Genomic DNA, 19,643 nt, shown 5'->3' on the forward strand with positions numbered 1-19,643 from the left:
GCACACAACAAACAAAACATTGAGAATCCAAGCAACAACAGGATCAACGGCAACAACAGAGAGAGAGAGAAAGAAGCATAATCATAATGGACCCAAATATCTCGGCATCCGCTCTGGGTGAGCCACACCACCTGGGCATCGGCTTCTACCTCCTCCCCTTCGCCACGTTCATCTGCTTCCTCGTCCCGGTCCTCTACATCTTCCCCCCCATCCCGGCCACCACCAGCGACGCCCTACGCTCAACCCACACCAAGATTGGCGTCTCGCCGCCAAAGAGCAACCTCCGGGACCAGTACTCCGTCAAGGCCGACGCCGGCAGCACTTCCAATGCCGGCACCGGCACCGGCACCGGGCCCGTCGCCCGGGTCAAGGCGCTCTGCGTCTACCCCATCAAATCATGCCGCGGAATCGAAGTGACCCGGAGCAAGCTCCTCCCGACGGGCCTGGAATTCGACAGGCTGTACACTTTCGCGCAGCTCAAGTCCCGCTTCCCGGCCGCCGTGGACGACTCGGCCGAGGCGAAGGACGAACACACCTGGGAATTCGTCACGCAGCGCCAGTTCCCGCTCCTCGCGACCGTCAAGGTAGACGTCTACGTGCCCGACGCGACCAAGTCCACAGTCTTCATGGAAAAGTCCTCCGACGCGTGGATCGTGATGCGCTTCCCCTGGCGGGAACCGGGGTTCCGGGGCACCATGTCGTGGGTGGCGTCCAAGATCCGGGACGGGTGGAGGGGCCAGCCGGAGATGGAGGTGTTGTTGCCGGTCGAGTTCCCGACGGACGCGGAGATTGCGGAGCGCGGTTACACGCGCGAGGACGTCAAGGTGTGGAAGGAGGTCGTGCCGGCTCTGAATATGGAGAAGGAGCTGCCTGGGGAGCTGTGTCGGTATTTGGGGGTGAGCAACAAGCTGGCGCTGTTCCGGGTTGATCCGGGGCAGTTGAGGGAGGTGTATCGGTGTGCGCCGAGGAAGGAGGAGGCTGGGTATCAACCTATTGTTGGATTCCAGGATGCTGTGAGTTTTTGTTCCTCCTTTGGCTCTCGGTTTTGCGTCCCCTTACCCCTTTTTCGGGTTTCTCTTCGTTGAGAGGGATAAGAAATGGATGTGTGGGAAGTGAGAGAAGGAGACTTGAAGCTAACGAATCATTTGAAAAAAGTATCCCCTGCATATCATGAACATCAGCAGTCTCCAGGACTTTGACGCCAAGGTGCCCAAGGACGACGAACTCAAGCATCTCGATGTCAGGAGGTTCCGGTCCAACATCATTGGTAAGTTCGATTTGACATAGCATGAGATGATCTCCTTCCCTCGAGACTCTCTAGAGGCTCGATAGCGGGCAAACTTTGAAGGATCAAGAGCTTTACTGACGAAATCCTGTGACAACATAGTCTCTGATGCGCCAGCCTACGATGAGGAATCATGGAAATGGGTCAACTTCACCCAGGGCACCTCAAAGGTCACCGTCCCGGCCAAATTCCAAGTCTCGTGCCGTACCGTCCGGTAAGCTCCCCTCCTCCTTTCCTCACTCACTCACTCACTCACTCACTCAAAAAAACACCTTGACTAACACCCCCTCAAAGCTGCAAAATGCCAAACGTCGACCCAGTAACCGGCGCCCGCCACGGCGCCGAACCGGACCGGTCCCTCCGCAAGCTCCGCGACGTCGACGAGGGCGCCCCGCGCATGGGGTGCCTCGGCATGCAAATGTGCCCGCTCTTCGAGGGCACCGACCGCGTCGAGTACATGCAGGCCTGGCTCGAGGTCGGCATGGACGTATCCGTGCTTGAGCGCGGCGACCACGTGTACATCAAGCAGTGAAAATCCAGGCCATTTATCCTGATCTTAATCCTGAAGGAGATGAAAGAGTATCTGGGCAGCGGCTGATGAGGCGATTTGGTGCTGCTGAGGAGAGAAGAGTGGTTGGATTTTCGTCTTGCTTGATTACGGTGTGTGAAATGGCATAATAGACATAGACTTCAATCACACGCAGGAGAGAACGTTGTAGGTTAAGAACAGGAAAAAACAAATTTGATTTCCTAATATTCGCACTCGCAACCTCCATTAGATATCATGCCAATTACTCCCATATTTCCGGCTTGTTTTGCGTGAGAGAGACAAGCCCGTCCGAACCCAGTGCAGAAAAACGACAGAAAGCGTGCTCCGCTGTGGTATCCAACGAAAAGAAATTTCAGCCCGACCCAGAAACCCCGTCGAGTACTCTTGCGCCTCTACTTCAGACCGGGAGAGAAGCCCTAATGGCAAACGGAAAAGAGGAAGAAAATCCCATCATCGTCATCATCATCATGTCGCGATCCGAAAACCATTTTAGAAACATTCACGAGCAAACGCGAACAAACACGTTTACTTCATGTCAGCAGGCGTCAATGCTTGAACCATACTGGTTCCTTCGCTGAAGCGAGTCCGGAAGATGCGGTTCGCGTTCTGGAACATGCCGTCCTTGAGAGAGACGACGATGAACTGCGAGCCCTTGAAACGCGTCTTGATCAGACGACCAATATTTTGCGTGTGGGACAGATCCAGCGCGGCGTCAACCTCGTCAAGAATGTACATGGGCGCAGGCTTGAACTGCAGCAGGGCCATGATGAGTGAAAGGGCGATGAGAGATCTGAATTGCAAGCGTTAGTTTGAATTCATTGAAACTTGGTGGAAAAGATTGAGTGTATGCTTACCTCTGACCACCAGACAGCTCAGTCAAGCTCTGCTTCCACACCTTGCCAAGGGATACCTTGACTTCGAGACCATCGCTAATGGTCTTGCCTTCAGGGGGGTCCAACTTGGCGAAACTGCCGGGCAAGAGCTCGTTGAAAATCTGACCAAAGTCGCCGTTGACCTTCTCCCATGTCTCTTGCAGGGCCTTCTTTTTGTAGTCGTCCAGGCTGATGATGGTCTCCTCAATCTTGCGCTTGTCGCGGATGACAGTCTTCATCATGTGCTTGAGTGACACCTCCTTCTTCTCGACACTCTCAATCATGTTCATGACCTTGGGGTTGATCTTCTTCTTCATGCCCTGGAAGCGGTCCGTGAGGTTACGGAGCGTCGACTTGCACTCGCCAATGTTCTGACCCTTGAAGTCATACGGCGTTCCTGAACGGCCAAAGTTCTCCTTCTCGTCGGCAATCCAGTCGTGCTCCTTCTCCATGTGCGCAACAGTTTGCACGGCCGATTGCTGCTCCTTGTGGAACCTTTCGACCTGATGGCCAAGCTTCTGCATCTCGAGACTCTCCTCGGCGATGCGGGCGTTCTTGGATCGGGTAGCATCTTCAAGGGCGTGGAGTTCGTCATCAAATCCATGGAGCTTGGCCCGCTCATCGTCAAGCTCGGCCTGGACACCGTCAAGAGTCTCTTGCAGGGTGCTTTGCTGCTTGACAAGATCCTCGACGTCCTGCTGCTGGGCCTTGATGGCTACTTCAACCTCTTGCTGCTGTTCGCGGGCCGCGGACAAATCGCCAGAGACCTGTTCTGAGTCGAGCTGAGCGCCCTGTACTTCCTTCTGTAGAACCTTGACGGAAGCAGTGTTCTTGGTTAGGTCGGCCCTCAGCTTGTCCAATGACTTCTGGAGCTCAACAAGCTTGGCATCCTTGTTGTTGTCGAAGTCCTTCATGTCCTTCTCAATCCGCTTGACGTCAGCAGTGGCTTCGGAATGCCTCTTTTTGGCCTCCGCAGTGTCGCTCTTGAGCTGGGCAATGGTTTCCTTCATGTTCTGCACCTCTTGGATGATTGAAGAAGAAGAGTTGCTGCTAATCTGCTCTTCACCGAGCTTGATCTCGTGGCTCTTCAGGTCAAGTTCCTGCTTGATCTTGCGAGCGTGGTCAAGTTTTGACTTCTCACTCGCAATAGTGAGCTGAAGCTGGTGCAACGAAGACTCGGTCTCCTTGAGTTGGCGTGTGATCTCGTTAAGCTTTTGCAGCGTGACGAGCACACCACTGGAGTTGGGGGAGCTACCACCCGAGAGTGTGCCTGAAGGGTCATAAGAATCACCCTCAAGGGTGATGGACCTCATTCTAACGTTGGGGTCGAAGGTGACCCTCTTGGCCGTCTCTGCATCTGCGCAGATGAGAGTGTTGCCGAATACATACTCCATAGCGGCGGAGACCTCATTGTCGTAGCCGACGAGTGACAGGGCTAGGTCAACCTTGCCTGGTGCAATTCTTTGGGCAGCCCCGATGGCCTGAGCCGAGGCCTTGAAGGCCGCAATCTTGTTCAAAGGAATGATGGTGACACGCTTGCGAAGCTTTCCTCCTTGAAGCAGTTGAGTACCAGTGACTTCGGAGTCAACCACGACGTTGTAAAGGCGACCACCAGCGCAAATCTCGAGCGCAGTACCGGCTTGCGTGTTTTGCTTGTCGAGTGTAAACAGCTGGGCAACCAAGCCCTTGACCTTTGATCTATCGAAGCTGGGTGTCGGGTCGGCATAGTTGAAGTCAATGTTGGCGACCTTGCGCTTCAGGCCGTCGGCCTCCTGTCGAAGACCTCGGATCTGCTGCTGCAGGGCCGACTGCTTCTGGTACAATTGCTCTTCCTGGCCGGGCTCAAAGCCTAGTCGTCCGAGCTCTTTCTCGAGCTTCTGCGCCTGTGACCTTAGGCCTTCGAGATCCCTGAGAAGGTCGGCATTCTGCTCTTTCGCCTTCTTGGCTCGCGGCTCCTCCTCCTTGATACGCTTTTCGAGATGAGCAATCTTCATCTTTGCTTGCTCCTGTTCGGTAACCGATGCTGTGGCGCGGTTCCTTGCGTCTTGCAGCTGGCCTTGGTAACCGCTTTCCTGACCATCCTTGGATGCAACACCAGTCTGCAAGGTTTGCAAGAGTTCCTCCTTGGATTCGGCTTCTTGGCTTTGCTTCTCCAGGTCGTCCTTGGCTGCGTCGAATCGGGCTTTGATCTCCTCAAAGGCCTGAGTCTTTTCTTGCAGTGTCGCCTCCAGCTCCGCGACGTTCTTCTCGACAGCCGTCTTCTTCTCTTTCTCTTCCGCCATGCTGGACTTCTTCAAGTCCATGACCGTGGCAAGTCTGACCAGCTCGTTTGAGTGCTTCTTGACGGCATCCTCCAAGGCTTGCGCCTTTCCTCCTTTCTTCAACTCCTTGTCGCGCTGAGCTCGGACTCGTTTGACATCCTCTTCAAGGTGGGAGATTTCGCTCTTCAGTCGTGCCGCAGACTCCTCGAGGTCTTTTTGTCTTTGTTTCTTGCCCTCCAGGTCTGCTGCGGATTGCTCAAGCTTTTCTTGGCACCTTACGTAGTCGTGCGCCACGACCACCCGTGTAAGACGCTCGAGATCGTTCTGGGTTTGTTGGAAGTCCAGGAAGGCTCGCTTCTCCGTCCTGAGCTTCTCGAGCTTCGGCTCGATCTCGTCTCGTAGCAGCTCGGTGATTTCTTGCAGTTTCATCTCTTTCTTTGCCATGGTCTTAAGCGCCTTGTCCCTCCTGTCCTCAAACATTCTGGTTCCCGCAGCTTCTTCAATCATGGCCAGAATTTCGACTGGCTTCATGTTGAGAACCTTTGTGATTCGGCCCTGCATAATGAGGAAATTTGGGTTGTTGATGTTTAGCTGGACAGACTGGAAAAGGTTTTGTACAGTCTGTTGTTGGGCTCGGTGTCCATTGATGAGGTATTTGGATGTGCCGCCAAGGACGATTTGTCGAGTTACACTGATGGTTGAGTACTCCTCGAAGCCGATCGGCGACTTCTTCTTGTCTCTATTGTCGAAAACAATTGTAACACTCGCTTTCGTCACACCGGCTTGACCGCGCTTGTAGATAAGATCCTGTTGCGAATAGCATCAGCTTCACCTGTCACCGGCGGAATGCACCGCAATGGATGGCTACGCACCTGGAGATTTTGCGCTCGGACTGTTGTCATGTTGGTAATTCCCAAAACGAAGCAGATGGCGTCCAAGATGTTGGACTTTCCGGATCCGTTGAGACCAGTGATCGAGTTGAAACTTTCGTCCCTGTGTTGTGTGAGCTTTCGTCCCCTCACAGCCAAGGCAAGGGGTTTGTTTACCATCCCGAAATCACCGTTCGCACGGCATACGACTTGAAGCCCTGAATACTGTTAGCATCGAAAAGATAAGAGACGGAATGTGATCGCATACGTCTATAATGACCTCTATGACCCTCATGCTGCCGTAGTTAGTTGTTGACGATGGTGTTGCTGAGGAGTGTTGTCAGAGTCAAGGTCTTATTGTTTACTTTCGATCGGTCGCGTTTCCACTTCACCCCCCCTTCCCATGGACGGAAGGTTTGGACCCTCCCGCACTCCCGCCCGATAAGGCCCTTATCGGGGACAGCACACATATGGGGCGGGCAGTCACACAGGGCACCGCGAGTCTCCCGCAAGCCGCAAGCGCGACTGTCAATGTGTGATTGCCCCGGCTCAGCAGCCCCACGAGCTTCAGCCGCGCTAAGCCGAATTCGGACTCGACCAAAACATTCGGTTCGCAATGCAATTCAAATCCAGGTCCATCAACACCACCACACATCCATACAGCTTTTGTGTGCTTTCCACTTTTTGCTTTCCTCTCCCCCTTCTTTTCCAGCAACTACCTTACTACACCCAGCTACCACATTCCGAACTCGATGACCAGCTAGCGTTTCTCTTCTCTTTCACAGCGACACTCTTGCGCGTCGCGATCTACCCCTCACAATGGCGACGATGCGAGGAACGCGTGTGCCTATTGGCTCCGCGTCATGGATTAACGAAGAACGAACTACAGCCCTTAGCATCGTTCAGGCTGAGGCCGAGGAGTTCTCCTTTGCCGCGAGAAACGAGTTTGACTGGCTTAATGAGCATATGGCTGGGGTCTTCAACGAGAACGAGATGTATGGTGACCCCTAGCTAGTTGCTCTGTAACGATTGCTAACTACCTTGACAGCAATGTCGCCGAGATCTTCAAGACACCTGGAAAGCTTCGAAGCAAAACGCCCCGCACGGCGCGTAAGGTCGACAATGGCGAGCCTCGTATCGTGAGTTTACTGCTCTCACGCGCGCAAATATCAACGTCCGCTAACAAGGTGCAGCCACTATCAGATGTGTTCTCTTCCACTCCCAACGGCGCCCCAAACACTTTCACACAACATCTTACTCGCGCTACTCCCACTGCCCACCCTGCGCCATCAACATCATCACCTTTGATCAACAGGAATATTTCGCCCCTCAAGGCTGCCCCCTCCCCTAGGCCGGTTTCGAAACAGCCCGTTGCACTAGCCGATTCCGGATACTATGGCAGCCAGGATGTCGACAACATGGACAACGAAGAGGAAGACGACGACGACATGGATGTCGACCTGATTGAAGAGGAGACACAGATTGGCGAGCCACGATCGAGCCCCCCAAAGACTGCTGGACGAACCGGCCATGTCGCCTTCGAGGCCATCGAGCAAAACGCGCCTCGAAGCCCTACCGAAACACGCACTATGCGCTCTCCTGAAGTTACTTTTCAAACGGCCAAGGAGGAGCAGACAACGCGGGTTATACGCGATCTCATCGAGGAAGCTCCATCCCCGGCATCGTCCAAGACCTCAGCTGCCCCAAGCCCGGCCAAGGAAGCCAGAACGCCCTCGCCTCCTATCGTATCACCCAAGCCTCGCTCCGCAAAAAAAAGCGTGTCGCCTATCAAGGCCTCACCACAGAAGCGCTCCCCAGCGAAGCAGTCTTCACCGCCATCCTCACCTGTGCTTGGAGCTGCACCATCTCCCATGCCCGAGCCTTCGCCTGCTGCTGAATCACAGGATGATGTGGACGTCCACATAGACGATGATACACGATCACCGTCCGATGACGAGTCGAGCCCGATCCGCCCAGTCAGAAAGAGCAGCCTCAACTTTGCTTCACTTCCTGCTAGAGAGCCTCTTAAGAATAAGAGTATCGGGGCTCGTGTCTCTAGGACCAGCCACTTGGATATGAACCGTCAGAGTTACTACGGTCGGCAAACGGGAGGAAAGAGCTTGGGAAACAACATGGAACTACTTGGGGAATCAGACGACGAGGAAGGCAACGACGACGGAATGAGCATCGATGGCTCAGCCGAAGACACAAAGGAGGTCGACAACTACGCCTCCAACCACAACAAGACATACACTCAACGACTACAAGACCAAATCAACTTGCTCGGTAAATCTCAACCGAACGCAAGCCGACCTTCAAAGTCGATCCCGAGCTCAGCGGTTGCGCAACAGCTTGCACAAATGACTGTGACCCAATCAGTTGCAGATGCCAAGGCAGCAACACCCGCGAAGAGATCTGCTGCACCACCGACTCCTGGAGCGTTCCCGGAGGACGATGATGAAGAAGACGAAGTGGAAGCGGGCGAAGAGGATGACTGGATTGCACCTCCTGTGCCTGCGAAAGATACGCCCCTGGCCAGTCCACGACCGCATTTGCCTAAGAGCCACACTGCGGACGTCATGGAAGGCATCGACAGGGCAGACACCGTCAGCGGCCCTGAATTTGCTTTGCCTAAGCAGCGGCAATCTCCTGGTCGCTCAGGCTCCCCCAAGCGGGCACCTGTCATCCCCGAGCGTACTACCAGTGTGTTTGGACATGGCAAATCTGCTTCTGTTTCTGTCTTGCCTGATCTTTCCAAGGACAAGATGGTTGAAGACCTGTCTCCAGCCAAGAAGCATGTTTCAGTGTCCAACCCTCTGTCAGCCGTGCCGGAGGATGGACGCCCCGAGACTCCTCAATCGCCTACACGAAGCTTCCGGGACAGTCCATTGAAACAGGTCAAGAATAAGCTGTCTTCCATTCTGAAGAGTTCCAAAGGTCTTCTTGCGAGCAGTGCGGCCATCAGCGCTGAAGGCAAATCTTCGCTAATGTCACCTTCCACCGCTCGCTTTGGCATCAACCCCGGTCCCTCTACAGACTCAATTGTGCCCCAATCAATCGCCGCAGAGCCATTATATCCTGACCTTTCCAAGCGAATTGCAGCCGATGCTCAGACACTTTCCAGCATAGGGAGCCCCGAGAAGCCCGTTGCGCGCAGAACGCGGGCTTCCGTTGAGAAGGAGAAGGAAGATAAGCGTAAAGAGAAAGAGGCCAAGCTGATGGCTGATCAGATGAGCAAGCTGGACAAGGCTCGTGCAGATGAGCGGGAAAAGGCCCGGACTTTCAGCAAAGAACAAGAAAAGATTGCCGCAATGGAGAAGAAGATTGCTGCTCAAAAGGAGAAGGAACCTGAACAAGAGCAAGTCAGGGAGGTTGAACGACCTGCTCGAACGCCGGCGCCTAAGGAAGCACCCAAGCCCACAAGAACTAGCCCCCGCAAGGCCAAGGCTCAGGCTGAGGCCGAGGCTGCTGCCCAGGCCTCACAATCAGAAAAGCCCGATGTCGAGATGGCTGAAGCGCCAACCCCCAGGCCCCCGCCATCCGCTCCTCGCTCTGTTGGCCCTAGCCAGACGGCCAGGCAGCGGGAACTCAGACGTCCAATGAAGCCAACCAAGGAAGCACCCAGCAAGATCAAGCAAGCGCCTACCGTCATTCGCGTTAACACCGGCTCGCAACACTCACAGTTCCACCCCTCCAACAGCACATTATCATCGGGTCTGCAAGAGACACTGGGCTCGTCGGTCAAGTCCAAATCAAGCCAGCCAGGCTCACATAGCAAGCAATCTCTGGCGAGCATGAAGAGCTCTGTCTCGTCCAATGGCCGACCGAAAGCACTCGAGCTTGCCGCCAAGCGAAAGGAACAGGAAGAGCGGGAGGCTCAAAGGAAGAGAGATGCGAAGCTCGAACTCGAACGGAAACGCGCTGCGATTCAAGAGGAAGAGCGCAAGCAGGAACTGCAAAGGCGACAAGAGGCGGAGAGACAGAGGGAGAGGGAGAAGGAGCAAGCCGAGGCGAAGAAGAGTGCACAGAGACAGGCAGCAATTGAGCGTGCCAAGCAGACGCGAGCACCACCACCTGCTGTGCGCTCTCAGCCCAATGGCCCTCCCGACTACACTGCCAGTCAACGCTCCGATGGCCAACCTCCCCGGCCTCCGTCCCGAATGAACTCCATGGCCCATCGGTCTCAAGAGGATCGACCAGTCAATGTTGTTCTTTCTAACGCTTCGAAGCCAGGCTCAAAGCGCCCCCTGCCGCAAGACAGCAGAGAGGACAATGGCTCTCGCAACCCTCCCGCACGTAACGGGCAGTCTTACAAGACCCAGGAAGCCAAGCGTCGTCGCACTAGTGATGACTTTGCTGATGAGCTTGACATGGACATTCAACCACCCAACATCAAGGGCCCCCCCGTTCGCCCTCCGTCAGTGGGTTTCAAGAAGGTTAGTAACTCATTGCTCAGTACGCACGATGGGAGCTTTGCTGACGTGGATCATCAGGACATGCCCACGAAGTCGACGTACGGCTACACCAACGCACCGCCGAGTGCCTCCAGAGATTTGTTCAAGTCTACCGTCACCGCCCAGCACCACAGCACAATCAAGTCCACAAAACAAGTGGATATGAATCAGTTTGCTCAGGGACACATTCCATTCGCGCCTAATCCAAACCCTGCCGGCCCGGCTCATAAGACACCGGCGCGACCTATGGGTGCTGCAAGCACAAAGTCTACCGCCAAGGCTACGAGATCGTCTCCTCGATTCCAAGACGGCGAAAAGATTGAGCTGCCTGAAATCGATACAGATGAGGACGAGGATGATGACGACTCCCACTTTGGGGTTGCCCCTTGGGCTGATTCGCCTGATTTGAGACGCGCCCTCATGAAACAGGAAACCATGAATCCTGAGGGTATCTTTGGGCCTCCCCGCGCCCTCAACATGGAGGAAGTGTTTAACAACAAGGAGAGATGGCACAAGTTCCGCGCGCGCACATCAAGCGCCAACTGGAGTGGATCGGATCGCTTGACAGAAGACGAGATTAGGAAGGATCTTGCAGCTCGCGACAAGCTTCGCAGAGAGGGTGGTTGGTCCTACGAGATGAGCAAGGACTTGATGTGAGAGTCGCCGCAGACTTGGCGTTGGTTTTGGTGGTTGGGTGACAGCTGTGTGGTTTACACATGCGAACGAACTCACGATGGGACATATGCAAGCAGATCATACGGCTGCTCAGATGGCTGAGTAAAGCCTGGCGTATTCTTTTATTCTTGCAAGGAAGCAAGAAACCTTTTATTGCGGGCGTTGAGCAGCATAAGGCATGCAATTATGACCGTGTTAATATCGAGTAAAATGGCAATTCCGCGTTACCTTTGAAGCTATGATGAGCCTCGTGGTATGTTAGCTGCGAGTCGGACATGCACCTGAGGGTCGGCTGTCACGGTCTCCAGCTTTCATTCGATCGCATGGATGGGAGAGGTAAGGCTCCGAGTCCTGAGCTAGGGTTGTGTCATTCTCGTTGACAGGGCAACCGTCCCGGTCGCTATGACCGTACCTGCCAGGATCCGACGCGGTTGTGCACCCAGGTACCTAGGTAGTTAACGCGCTGGACCCTTGTTACTCTCCAAATTTCCTGGTGGTATCCGTAACCTCCAACAGTTTCCAGGAGCTGTCAATCCATCCACCAATTTCTTGACTCGGATTCGCGAAACGACCCTTTCTTTTGTGCTGATTCGGGTTGCGTGATCTCCTGTATCCGTGATAATCCTGGAGAATGGGTGCTAACGACAGCACGGAGAGCCGCAAGCGCAGTCGTGCCACACCAGCGAAACCAGACCACAGTATCCCATCGAGCTTCAAGAAACGGAAGCTAGACGCCAACGGCAACCCGATTGTCGCTTCTTCTCCGACGACACCCAAAAGTACTCCAGGGGCCAATTCATCCGCTCTGAAGAAGTCCGCTCGCAGTAAAATCACATCCTCGCCCGTCTCGGCATATGACGTGCCAGACTCCCCCGAGGACAACCCGCCACGTCGAATCCGCAATGTAAGAAGCGTTGACCGACCGACTGCCAAGGTTCCGATCCCGCCTCGCCGCAATGTCGACGTTGATATTTACGATATTCCCTGCTCCGACGATGAGCTGCATTCGAGCCCGAAGGAGGTGAACTCGCAGAAAGCGAGCCCTACGAAGAGAAAGAGCAACGCCGCGGCCGGCCACGATGTAAATGAGGTCAATGGAGGGGAGACCATCGAGGAGCCACAGCCTCAAAAGGGCAAGAGCAATAAGGTGCTGGGAAAGGACGAGAAGGTTGCTTCGACGGAGGAGTCTTCCTCGCAGATACGATCAAGCGGACGCCGGAGAACTCTGACAGCGAAAGCCCTCGAGCATGTGGAAAAGGTTGCGAGTCGCTCTGCGACTCCGACTTCTCACGCGAGATCTTCTGCCACTGCGAATGAAGTGCCGGAGTCCAAAAAGGCTACAGGGAAGGCGAACCGCAACATATCTATGCCTCTGAAAGGTATCTTGACACCGTCCAAGCGGGACGGTACGCCGAGAAGGAGTAAGAGCGTAGCGTTCGATTCTGCTAGTGCTTTGGCTCAAGAGGAGGTGTTTTTCGAGGATCTTCCGACAAAATCTGGGAGAAGCCGAAAACCATCACAAAAGGTGGTTGAAGCAAAAGTAGTAGCGGCGAAGACCGCGAAGTCACGAAAGGCGCCGCCCAAGGTGATTGATGAGGAGCCACAGGAGGAAGAAGATGTGGAGTCAGAGGTCGAAGAACAGCAAGATGAAGAACCGGTGGCAGAAGCGTCAAAGCAGGAGGAAGAGGAAGACGAGGACGTTTGTTCGATATGCACGAAGCCCGATTCCAAGCCTGGGAACAGAATTTTGTTCTGTGATGGCTGCGATAAGGCGTTCCATCAAAAATGCTACAACGTGCCCAAGGTTCCCCGGGGAGACTGGTTCTGCAACGATTGCGTTGGGCAGAAGCAGTCGCGAGCAGTGGCAGCAGACGAGGCGGTGAAGACTCCCAATTTCGCAAAACACCTGAGCAATCTGCAAAGGGTGCTACTAGACCGGTGTACGGGTCGCCGACGAATCAAGCTGATTGACCAGGATGACGCCTACGAAAAGGCGCATCGGCTGGTAGAGCAGACGGTACTGGCTGGGGAGGGCAACTCCATGCTCGTAATAGGGGCAAGGGGTTGCGGCAAGACCACGGTAAGTCAACACTTATGCACACTGCATCGGTGCTGTTCTAATATCAAACAGCTCCTCGAGAGCATAGTCGACGACCTGTCTTTGCAGCACAAGAAGGAATTCCATGTTGTAAGACTAAACGGGTTCATTCACACCGACGACAAGCTGGCCCTGAAGGAGATTTGGCGGCAGTTAGGCAAAGAGATGGAGGCGGAGGACGAGGCCAATGCTCGGGTTTGCAGTCCCAATACCTCAAGAGATAAAAGCCAAAGAAACTGACGAATCGTGTAGTCAAATTACGCCGACACAATGGCCTCGCTGCTTGCGCTGCTATCTCACCCGTCGGAAATGGCACAGGCGGAAGAGGGTGTGACGTCGCAAGCGGTCGTCTTCATCATTGATGAGTTTGACATGTTTGCAGCGCATCCCCGGCAAACGCTGCTCTACAACCTATTTGATATTGCACAGGCGCGTAAAGCCCCTATCGCGGTGCTGGGCTGTACGACACGCATGGACGTAGTAGAATCTCTGGAAAAGCGCGTGAAGAGTCGTTTCAGCCACCGTTATGTCTACCTGTCCCTCCCAAAAAGCTTGCCGGCATACTGGAAAGTATGCAAGCAGGGCCTTTGCGTCGATGACGAGGACATGGACGTCGAGGGCATCGATGTCAGTGTTGATGGACACGAAGCTTTCCACGCAAATTGGAAGGCTATGGTTGAGGTATGTTTCCAGGCCAGATTGCAGGAGGGCTGAAGATTGACTCACCTTTCCACAGGTTCTATACAAAGAAAAGGCATTCCAAAGTCTATTGCAATACCACTACGCAACGACAAAATCCGTCTCGGCATTCCTGTCAGCGTGCATCCTTCCCCTCTCCGCGCTCTCGTCTACATCTCTAGACCTCGTCATTCCGCCAACGCCCAGCGGCGCGGTCGTCTCTCTCACGCCACCGAACTCCAAGCTTCACCTTTTGTCGTCGCTCTCAGAGCTGGACCTGGGCCTCCTCATCGCAGCAGCGCGACTGGACATTGTGGCACATACAGACACGGTCAACTTTGCAATGGCGTACGACGAGTACGGCTCACTGATGGGTCGGCAGCGGGTGCAGTCGGCCAGCTCGGGACTGCTGGCCCTGGGTGGCGGCGTGCGGGTGTGGGGCCGCGGTGTGGCTGGTCTCTCATGGGAGAGGCTCGTTGCCCTGGGGCTGTTGGTGCCGGCGGGTCTCGGGACGGGTCGGGCTTCGGGGTACGGCGGGCTGGAGGGGAAGATGTGGAAGGTGGATATGGCGCTCGAGGAGATTCCCGCGGGGTTGAAGTTGAACAACGTGTTGGCGCGGTGGTGTAAGGAGATTTGAGCGTGAACATCATCCTCCGATGAAGATATGACCAGGGCGTATAGAATCAGGCAAAACGCCAGTTATGAGCCATTGCTAGGCTTCCATATTTGCACCCCTAGGACCTGTAACAGTAGTTGGAGGCAAAGGAGCTGCTGATAGTGAAAGTTGAGCGCCTCCTTGGCGATCTCATTTCCACAACTGGTTCCCAGGGCTTGGCGCCACATGAGTACGGCGCGGTCTAACGATTCGTAGGGCGTGGTTGGCACAAGGTGGTCTGATTGTCCATCAAGTAAGGATGCCAGACACGCCAGGCGAATATCTACCTTGGGGAGCGTGGGAGGCAAGTTAGGCACGTTTGGACCAGGCAGTTGTTTTGACGCGGCGCTAGGGAGACGACCCGGCCCGGTGTCTAGGCTGCTTTTGTCAAGGTCGGGGTGTCGTTGGGTGCTTCGTTTGGAATCATGGAAATGCAGTCTGCTTGTGAATGTAAGATGTAGGTGTGAAGAGAGGGGAATACGAGGACGGCGGGCAGTATTTCTATCTCTCTACTTTTGTTCTCCAAGTCTCTGGGCCGGTTGGTTTTGTGAGATTTTTATGTTTAGTGATCATGAGAGTAGCGCATTTCGGGTAGCGTCAGCCGGGTGATTGTAATAGTATAGCGAACTACCGATGTCTTTGAGTGTATCATGAGCCGAAGCGGACTCCATTGGTTATGGTCTGCTGTCAAGTCCCTAGTTTAAAGTCTAAATTGGTCTGTGGTAGTGCGGTGTGGTAGTTTGAAGGTTTGATGATGGTTGTTGCTTGGGGGAGGGAATTTGACAGCTGCGTAACGGCCGTAACGTCGTCGTCGTCGGACGCGGGGGGCGAAGGCCAAGATGCAGAGCACGAAGATCTTTGGCACTTTGGGTGCGGCTTTGCACTTTTTTGCGTTTTGTTTCTTGTTTCTCTATAGACAGGCACCTGAATACTGTATGCGGTCAACTTACGACCCCGGTCACGAGGCAGGGTGGGTTGGAGAAGGGAGTGTCTGGCGGAATTATAACCACATCTCCGTAGCGGAGAATGGATGAAGACATGGATTTAGATGATGTCACGATGTCACGATGTCACGATATCGCGGAGAAACACGTGCTGAATAAGATAGAGTATGATCCCTTCTGGCCGGGGGATATATCTATAAGTAAGCGATTTTCAGGAGGCAGCGGGAAGGGGAAGGGAGGGGAGGCTGGAGAGGCCAGGGTTGTGGTTGATCTGACGGGATGACGGGGTTCGTGAAACCTTTGATCATCGTAGCAGTGCATGGGCTGTAATAGCCTGTCAAAAGGTAGGGGGAGGACAGGACAGACTATCTCTCTAGATACTGCGTGAGACTGCGTGAGAAACGAGCATGATCAAACGCGGTTGTCAGCTTGTCTACCTCTCCAAGGCTGGTTGACGAATGTAAGAAGACGGTGAGTGCAGTCTGAAAGGTCCAGCGTGTTAGTCGAGAAGCGCCAAGGGACGGCGGCCGCCTCGGGTAGGTAGTTTGTGGTAGCTTAAACGACGTTGGAGGTGTCAGTGACGCTCCCTCCCTCGGGCGGCCGCGTGCCAAGAGATGTAAGCCGGCCGCGCCCACCCAAAAGAGGCTTTTCTCACCTACATTTTAAGGTACACAACATCTCCACTGCCCTCATCTACCGAAGTCTGGACCTTCATTGGATCCTTTCCGAAGTGCGCATGGTCGCGCACCGCCTGTAGCTTTACATAGGTATGAAGAAAGAGGCGTTTGTATCAAGAATCCCATTGTTCTCGTATTCGCTCATGCTGGGAAGATGGAGATTGGTGAGAGAGAGAGAGAGAGCATGCAAGCCACACGGGTGGTTGTTGGTGTAGGTACTTTGGCTGGACGGAAGGGCCCTGCAGCACCCGTCTCGATACTTTGCAGGCAAAGACGGGGTCGGGTACGGATACCTTTAGTGATCAGTCGTCCATCGGGTACAGGGTGGTCCCACAAGTCTGGGAACCCGGCGGCCGCCCGCCGCCACGTTGCGGCGGGTTGAATTCCGCACACGGGCATCCAATCTGGTGGGTTTGGGGGGGGGGGGGGTTTGGTGTGTTTCCCTTTTCTTTGAGTTCCATTAGGTTTTGAGTGTCTGGGTCCTCCAGGTGCCACTGTCATCTGTCATCGATCCGAGTTAGCCATGTGCCGAGAAACACCAGGGCAGTCTTGATCCATCATCTTCTCTCTCCCCCCCCAGGACCACTGGACCACCCGAACACAATGTCTTTTGAAAACATCCAGTGGGACACATCAGCCGCATGATCTCTTTTTGTCTCTGAGTCTGGGGAAGGGGGCTGAGCTGATGGGACGACAGAAAAGGACAAGAGAAACGTCCGAGCCGAGCTGCCTGCCTGCCTGCCTGCCTGCCTTGGTTTTAGTGGCAGCACAGAAACTTGTCCACCAACTCCCCTTGTTCTATGTACGCAGTAAGGTACTTTTTTGTATGTGTGTGTGTGCGTGCGAGAGTGAGGGAGAAGGGCGGCGGCCGCCCATGCTTCTTCCCCCCATGCCATCCCAATCCATCCCGTGGCCCCCGACGACTTTTGTACGCATACAGAAGTACGAACACCTCAGTTCAGCCAAAAAGGTGTGAGGTAAGATGTGCATGGGTCCCGTTCGCCTGATGAGATTTTTCTCGTTAATTTTCAATTTGTGATTCCCTCCGAAGCTGGGGGAAAACAAAACTACGAGGTTGACCGCATCTTTTTTATGAAGTGACATTGGGCTACAAGTACTAAACGAACTGGCATCAGTTCCTTCCTTACCCGCCCTCCGCCGCTTTCTTTTCAGTGATTGATTGGCCTTGATTTTCTTTCCGTCTTTCTGACGCTGTTCTTGATCAATCATCATCCTTGGTTTGCCATCTACTATACCCAAGGTACATATCCCTTCCTACTTCGAGGTCATCCCGAGTCTGGTTCATTTCCCTCAAATCTCCTACAACTTTACACTCCCAAAATACCTGCCTTGCCTTACATCACTCAACTACCTGGCCTTGATTAAAAAAACAACTCCGTGGTAGTGCCCCTTCTTGTTTCTTCCCACGGACACTAGACTTTCCTCACCTCCAAACCTGCTCTTCACCGGAACCCTTGCCCTGCTCCCCTTACCCAGAGCCCTGTCTTTTACCGGCTCCAACCCTTTCCGGCAGGGAACCCAGCTCAAGGGGGCACACATACCTAGTGCACACTACACAGTATATCTTACTGCGGTACAGACACAAGCATCCGTACGGATAGTGTGGGTAGTCGGGCTTCACCGTGCCATCACCGCCCACCACGCACAGCTACGCCTCGCGGAGCCAATCTCATCCGGCCGCCCTCTGCGCCTCCGTCCTCCGTCTCCGTGCCAAGCTGGCACTGCCTCCGAACCACAACGCATCGCTTCCACTTCCACCGCATAACCTGGCAAGGCCCCATTTCAATACCCTTCCGGGCTTCCATCTACCGTTTTACCGCAAACTTGACTTTTCAATTCTCGATTTTCAGACCCGAATTCTTGGGACTACACTACCAACCTAACTCACCTACCTAACCTCTCAACCGACTCCTCTACACCAAATCTATTCCATTTTCTCGTTCTTGTTCCATCCCATATCCGCTTCCGCAACAGAGCTGCTTTTCACCCCCAAACTAAAGCTCAATAACCTTAAACTCACATCACATCTTAACCCTCAAACTCGTCTCCAGATACAGACTTTCTGCACATGGGGTCGAATACCCGCATCTAAACAGAGAACCTCCTCCCTCCGCCCACCAACACATCTATTTTTCTCTCTCTTCCCTCAACCATGTCAAAACGCACAACCTTCACCACAATCTCCCCTCTACCCCCAGGCATCACCCGCGATGCCGTCCTCGACTTCCTCCACAACCACCTCGAGATGATCGACCTCAACCCCCTCATCAAAGAACGCCACCTCATCCCGCCACCACCCAACGCGCCCCCCGAAGAGCACGCCTGCGCGTGGTACTCCCTCACCGACGAGATCTCCTACCTGCCCGGCGGCCTGGCCACGGGTAACGTCAGCTACACGTGCTGCTTCCACGACCTGCCCACCGGCCTGCAGACCCACTGCTACGCGCCTATGGGCCTCGAGATCCGCGACAAGTGGACCGTCGCCGGCTCCCTGCCGGGGGAACCCGTCGAGCCCGTCGAGCTCGGCATCGGCGCCCCGCTCACGGGCCTCTACATCCGCGAGGACGTCGATATGCGCTGCAACGTCTTCACCTCGAGCTTTGTCAAGAAGACGCTCAAGAAGAGCCATGGTTTGCTGGTCGACCGCTTAAAGACAAAGGTTCACCGCACCGTCGTCGCTGCCGCGCATCAACGGCACGGCAGTCAGAACTCACTACCGGGGTCGGTCAGGTCCGGCTCCAGCGGGCACAGCGCCACGCTGCTGCAGCATCAACAAACATACCCGAACCCGGCTTACACGAACAACAACGTCCTCGGCAACCAGATCAGTCTCCCATATAGACCTTCATATCCCAACAACAGCATACCCGTGACCGCACCAACACCGGCACCGACGCCCCCAGCCAGCGACGGCTCCCAAACCTCACAAAACGCATACCCGGAACCCCTCCGTGTCCGCCGCACCGCTAACCAAACTGACTCGACGTTTTCTCATCAACACCAACATCAACATCAGCAGAAGCCGTCGTGGCCGGATATCAAATCGCAGACGTCCACCGCCAACGGGTACGCGCACGCCAATTTCTTGTCCGGCCATAACAACGCATACGACGCGAAGCCTTTGCCTCCGTCGCCGTACGCGGGTGGGAGAGCGGGAGCGGGAGGTGGTGGTGGAGGTGATGTTGGTCAGCAGCAGCACCAGCGGAATGGGTGTCAGCAGAACAGCGGCGCAACGCTGCAAGGGCCCTTTGTCGCTGAGCTGGAGTGAATGAGTGAGATTTCGGGAGTGAGTGGTGGCGGGGTGTGCCCTTTGTGTCACAGTCTTTTGTTTCCCGTCGCTTCGGCCTAAGGGTCTGTTTGTGTGGCTTATATAAACTCGATACCCCATATCTTATTGTTAATTTTTGGCAATTTATCAAGGACATGTATACCAGTACATGAGAACCTCCTTCGTTGTAAGTGAGATCTGGATGTTTTGTGTAGTTCGCGCGAGGCGCAGGTTACGTCCTTGGGCTGGTGAGATTGGTGAAGTTGACTAAGATTAAGTCTCAATTTTCCGGACATGAGGCTGAGATCTTGTCGTCTTTCATATTCAATTGAATGA

The 19,643-nt window shown here is 54.5% G+C and overlaps 5 protein-coding genes across 5 annotated transcripts; 4 read left to right on the forward strand and 1 right to left on the reverse strand.

Moving 5' to 3' along the window:
• Positions 1-86: 86 nt before the first annotated feature.
• CABS01_04642 (MOSC domain-containing protein) lies at positions 87-1,817 on the forward strand (the record flags this gene model as incomplete). The annotated part of the gene is made up of 4 exons (XM_060538013.1): positions 87-1,013; positions 1,156-1,267; positions 1,388-1,499; positions 1,580-1,817. 4 exons carry the CDS (start codon positions 87-89, stop codon positions 1,815-1,817), a joined length of 1,389 nt encoding a protein of 462 aa, XP_060389675.1.
• Positions 1,818-2,360: 543 nt separating this feature from the next.
• On the reverse strand, positions 2,361-6,132 carry CABS01_04643 (RecF/RecN/SMC N terminal domain-containing protein; the record flags this gene model as incomplete). The annotated part of the gene is made up of 5 exons (XM_060538014.1): positions 2,361-2,625; positions 2,690-5,775; positions 5,841-5,961; positions 6,015-6,055; positions 6,106-6,132. 5 exons carry the CDS (start codon positions 6,130-6,132, stop codon positions 2,361-2,363), a joined length of 3,540 nt encoding a protein of 1,179 aa, XP_060389676.1.
• Positions 6,133-6,656: 524 nt separating this feature from the next.
• Positions 6,657-10,948, forward strand: CABS01_04644 (inner centromere protein; the record flags this gene model as incomplete). The annotated part of the gene is made up of 4 exons (XM_060538015.1): positions 6,657-6,832; positions 6,886-6,976; positions 7,031-10,273; positions 10,331-10,948. 4 exons carry the CDS (start codon positions 6,657-6,659, stop codon positions 10,946-10,948), a joined length of 4,128 nt encoding a protein of 1,375 aa, XP_060389677.1.
• Positions 10,949-11,597: 649 nt separating this feature from the next.
• CABS01_04645 (PHD-finger domain-containing protein) lies at positions 11,598-14,379 on the forward strand (the record flags this gene model as incomplete). The annotated part of the gene is made up of 4 exons (XM_060538016.1): positions 11,598-13,046; positions 13,098-13,259; positions 13,317-13,745; positions 13,801-14,379. The coding sequence occupies 4 exons, from the start codon at positions 11,598-11,600 to the stop codon at positions 14,377-14,379; spliced, it is 2,619 nt and encodes an 872-aa protein (XP_060389678.1).
• A 3,812-nt stretch (positions 14,380-18,191) lies between these two features.
• Positions 18,192-19,307, forward strand: CABS01_04646 (uncharacterized protein; the record flags this gene model as incomplete). The annotated part of the gene is made up of 1 exon (XM_060538017.1): positions 18,192-19,307. The coding sequence occupies one exon, from the start codon at positions 18,192-18,194 to the stop codon at positions 19,305-19,307; it is 1,116 nt and encodes a 371-aa protein (XP_060389679.1).
• Between the last annotated feature and the right edge of the window lie 336 nt (positions 19,308-19,643).

This window comes from Colletotrichum abscissum (assembly GCF_030869225.1).
Source record: "Colletotrichum abscissum strain IMI 504890 chromosome Unknown Scaffold_9.1, whole genome shotgun sequence".
NCBI lineage: Eukaryota > Fungi > Ascomycota > Sordariomycetes > Glomerellales > Glomerellaceae > Colletotrichum > Colletotrichum abscissum.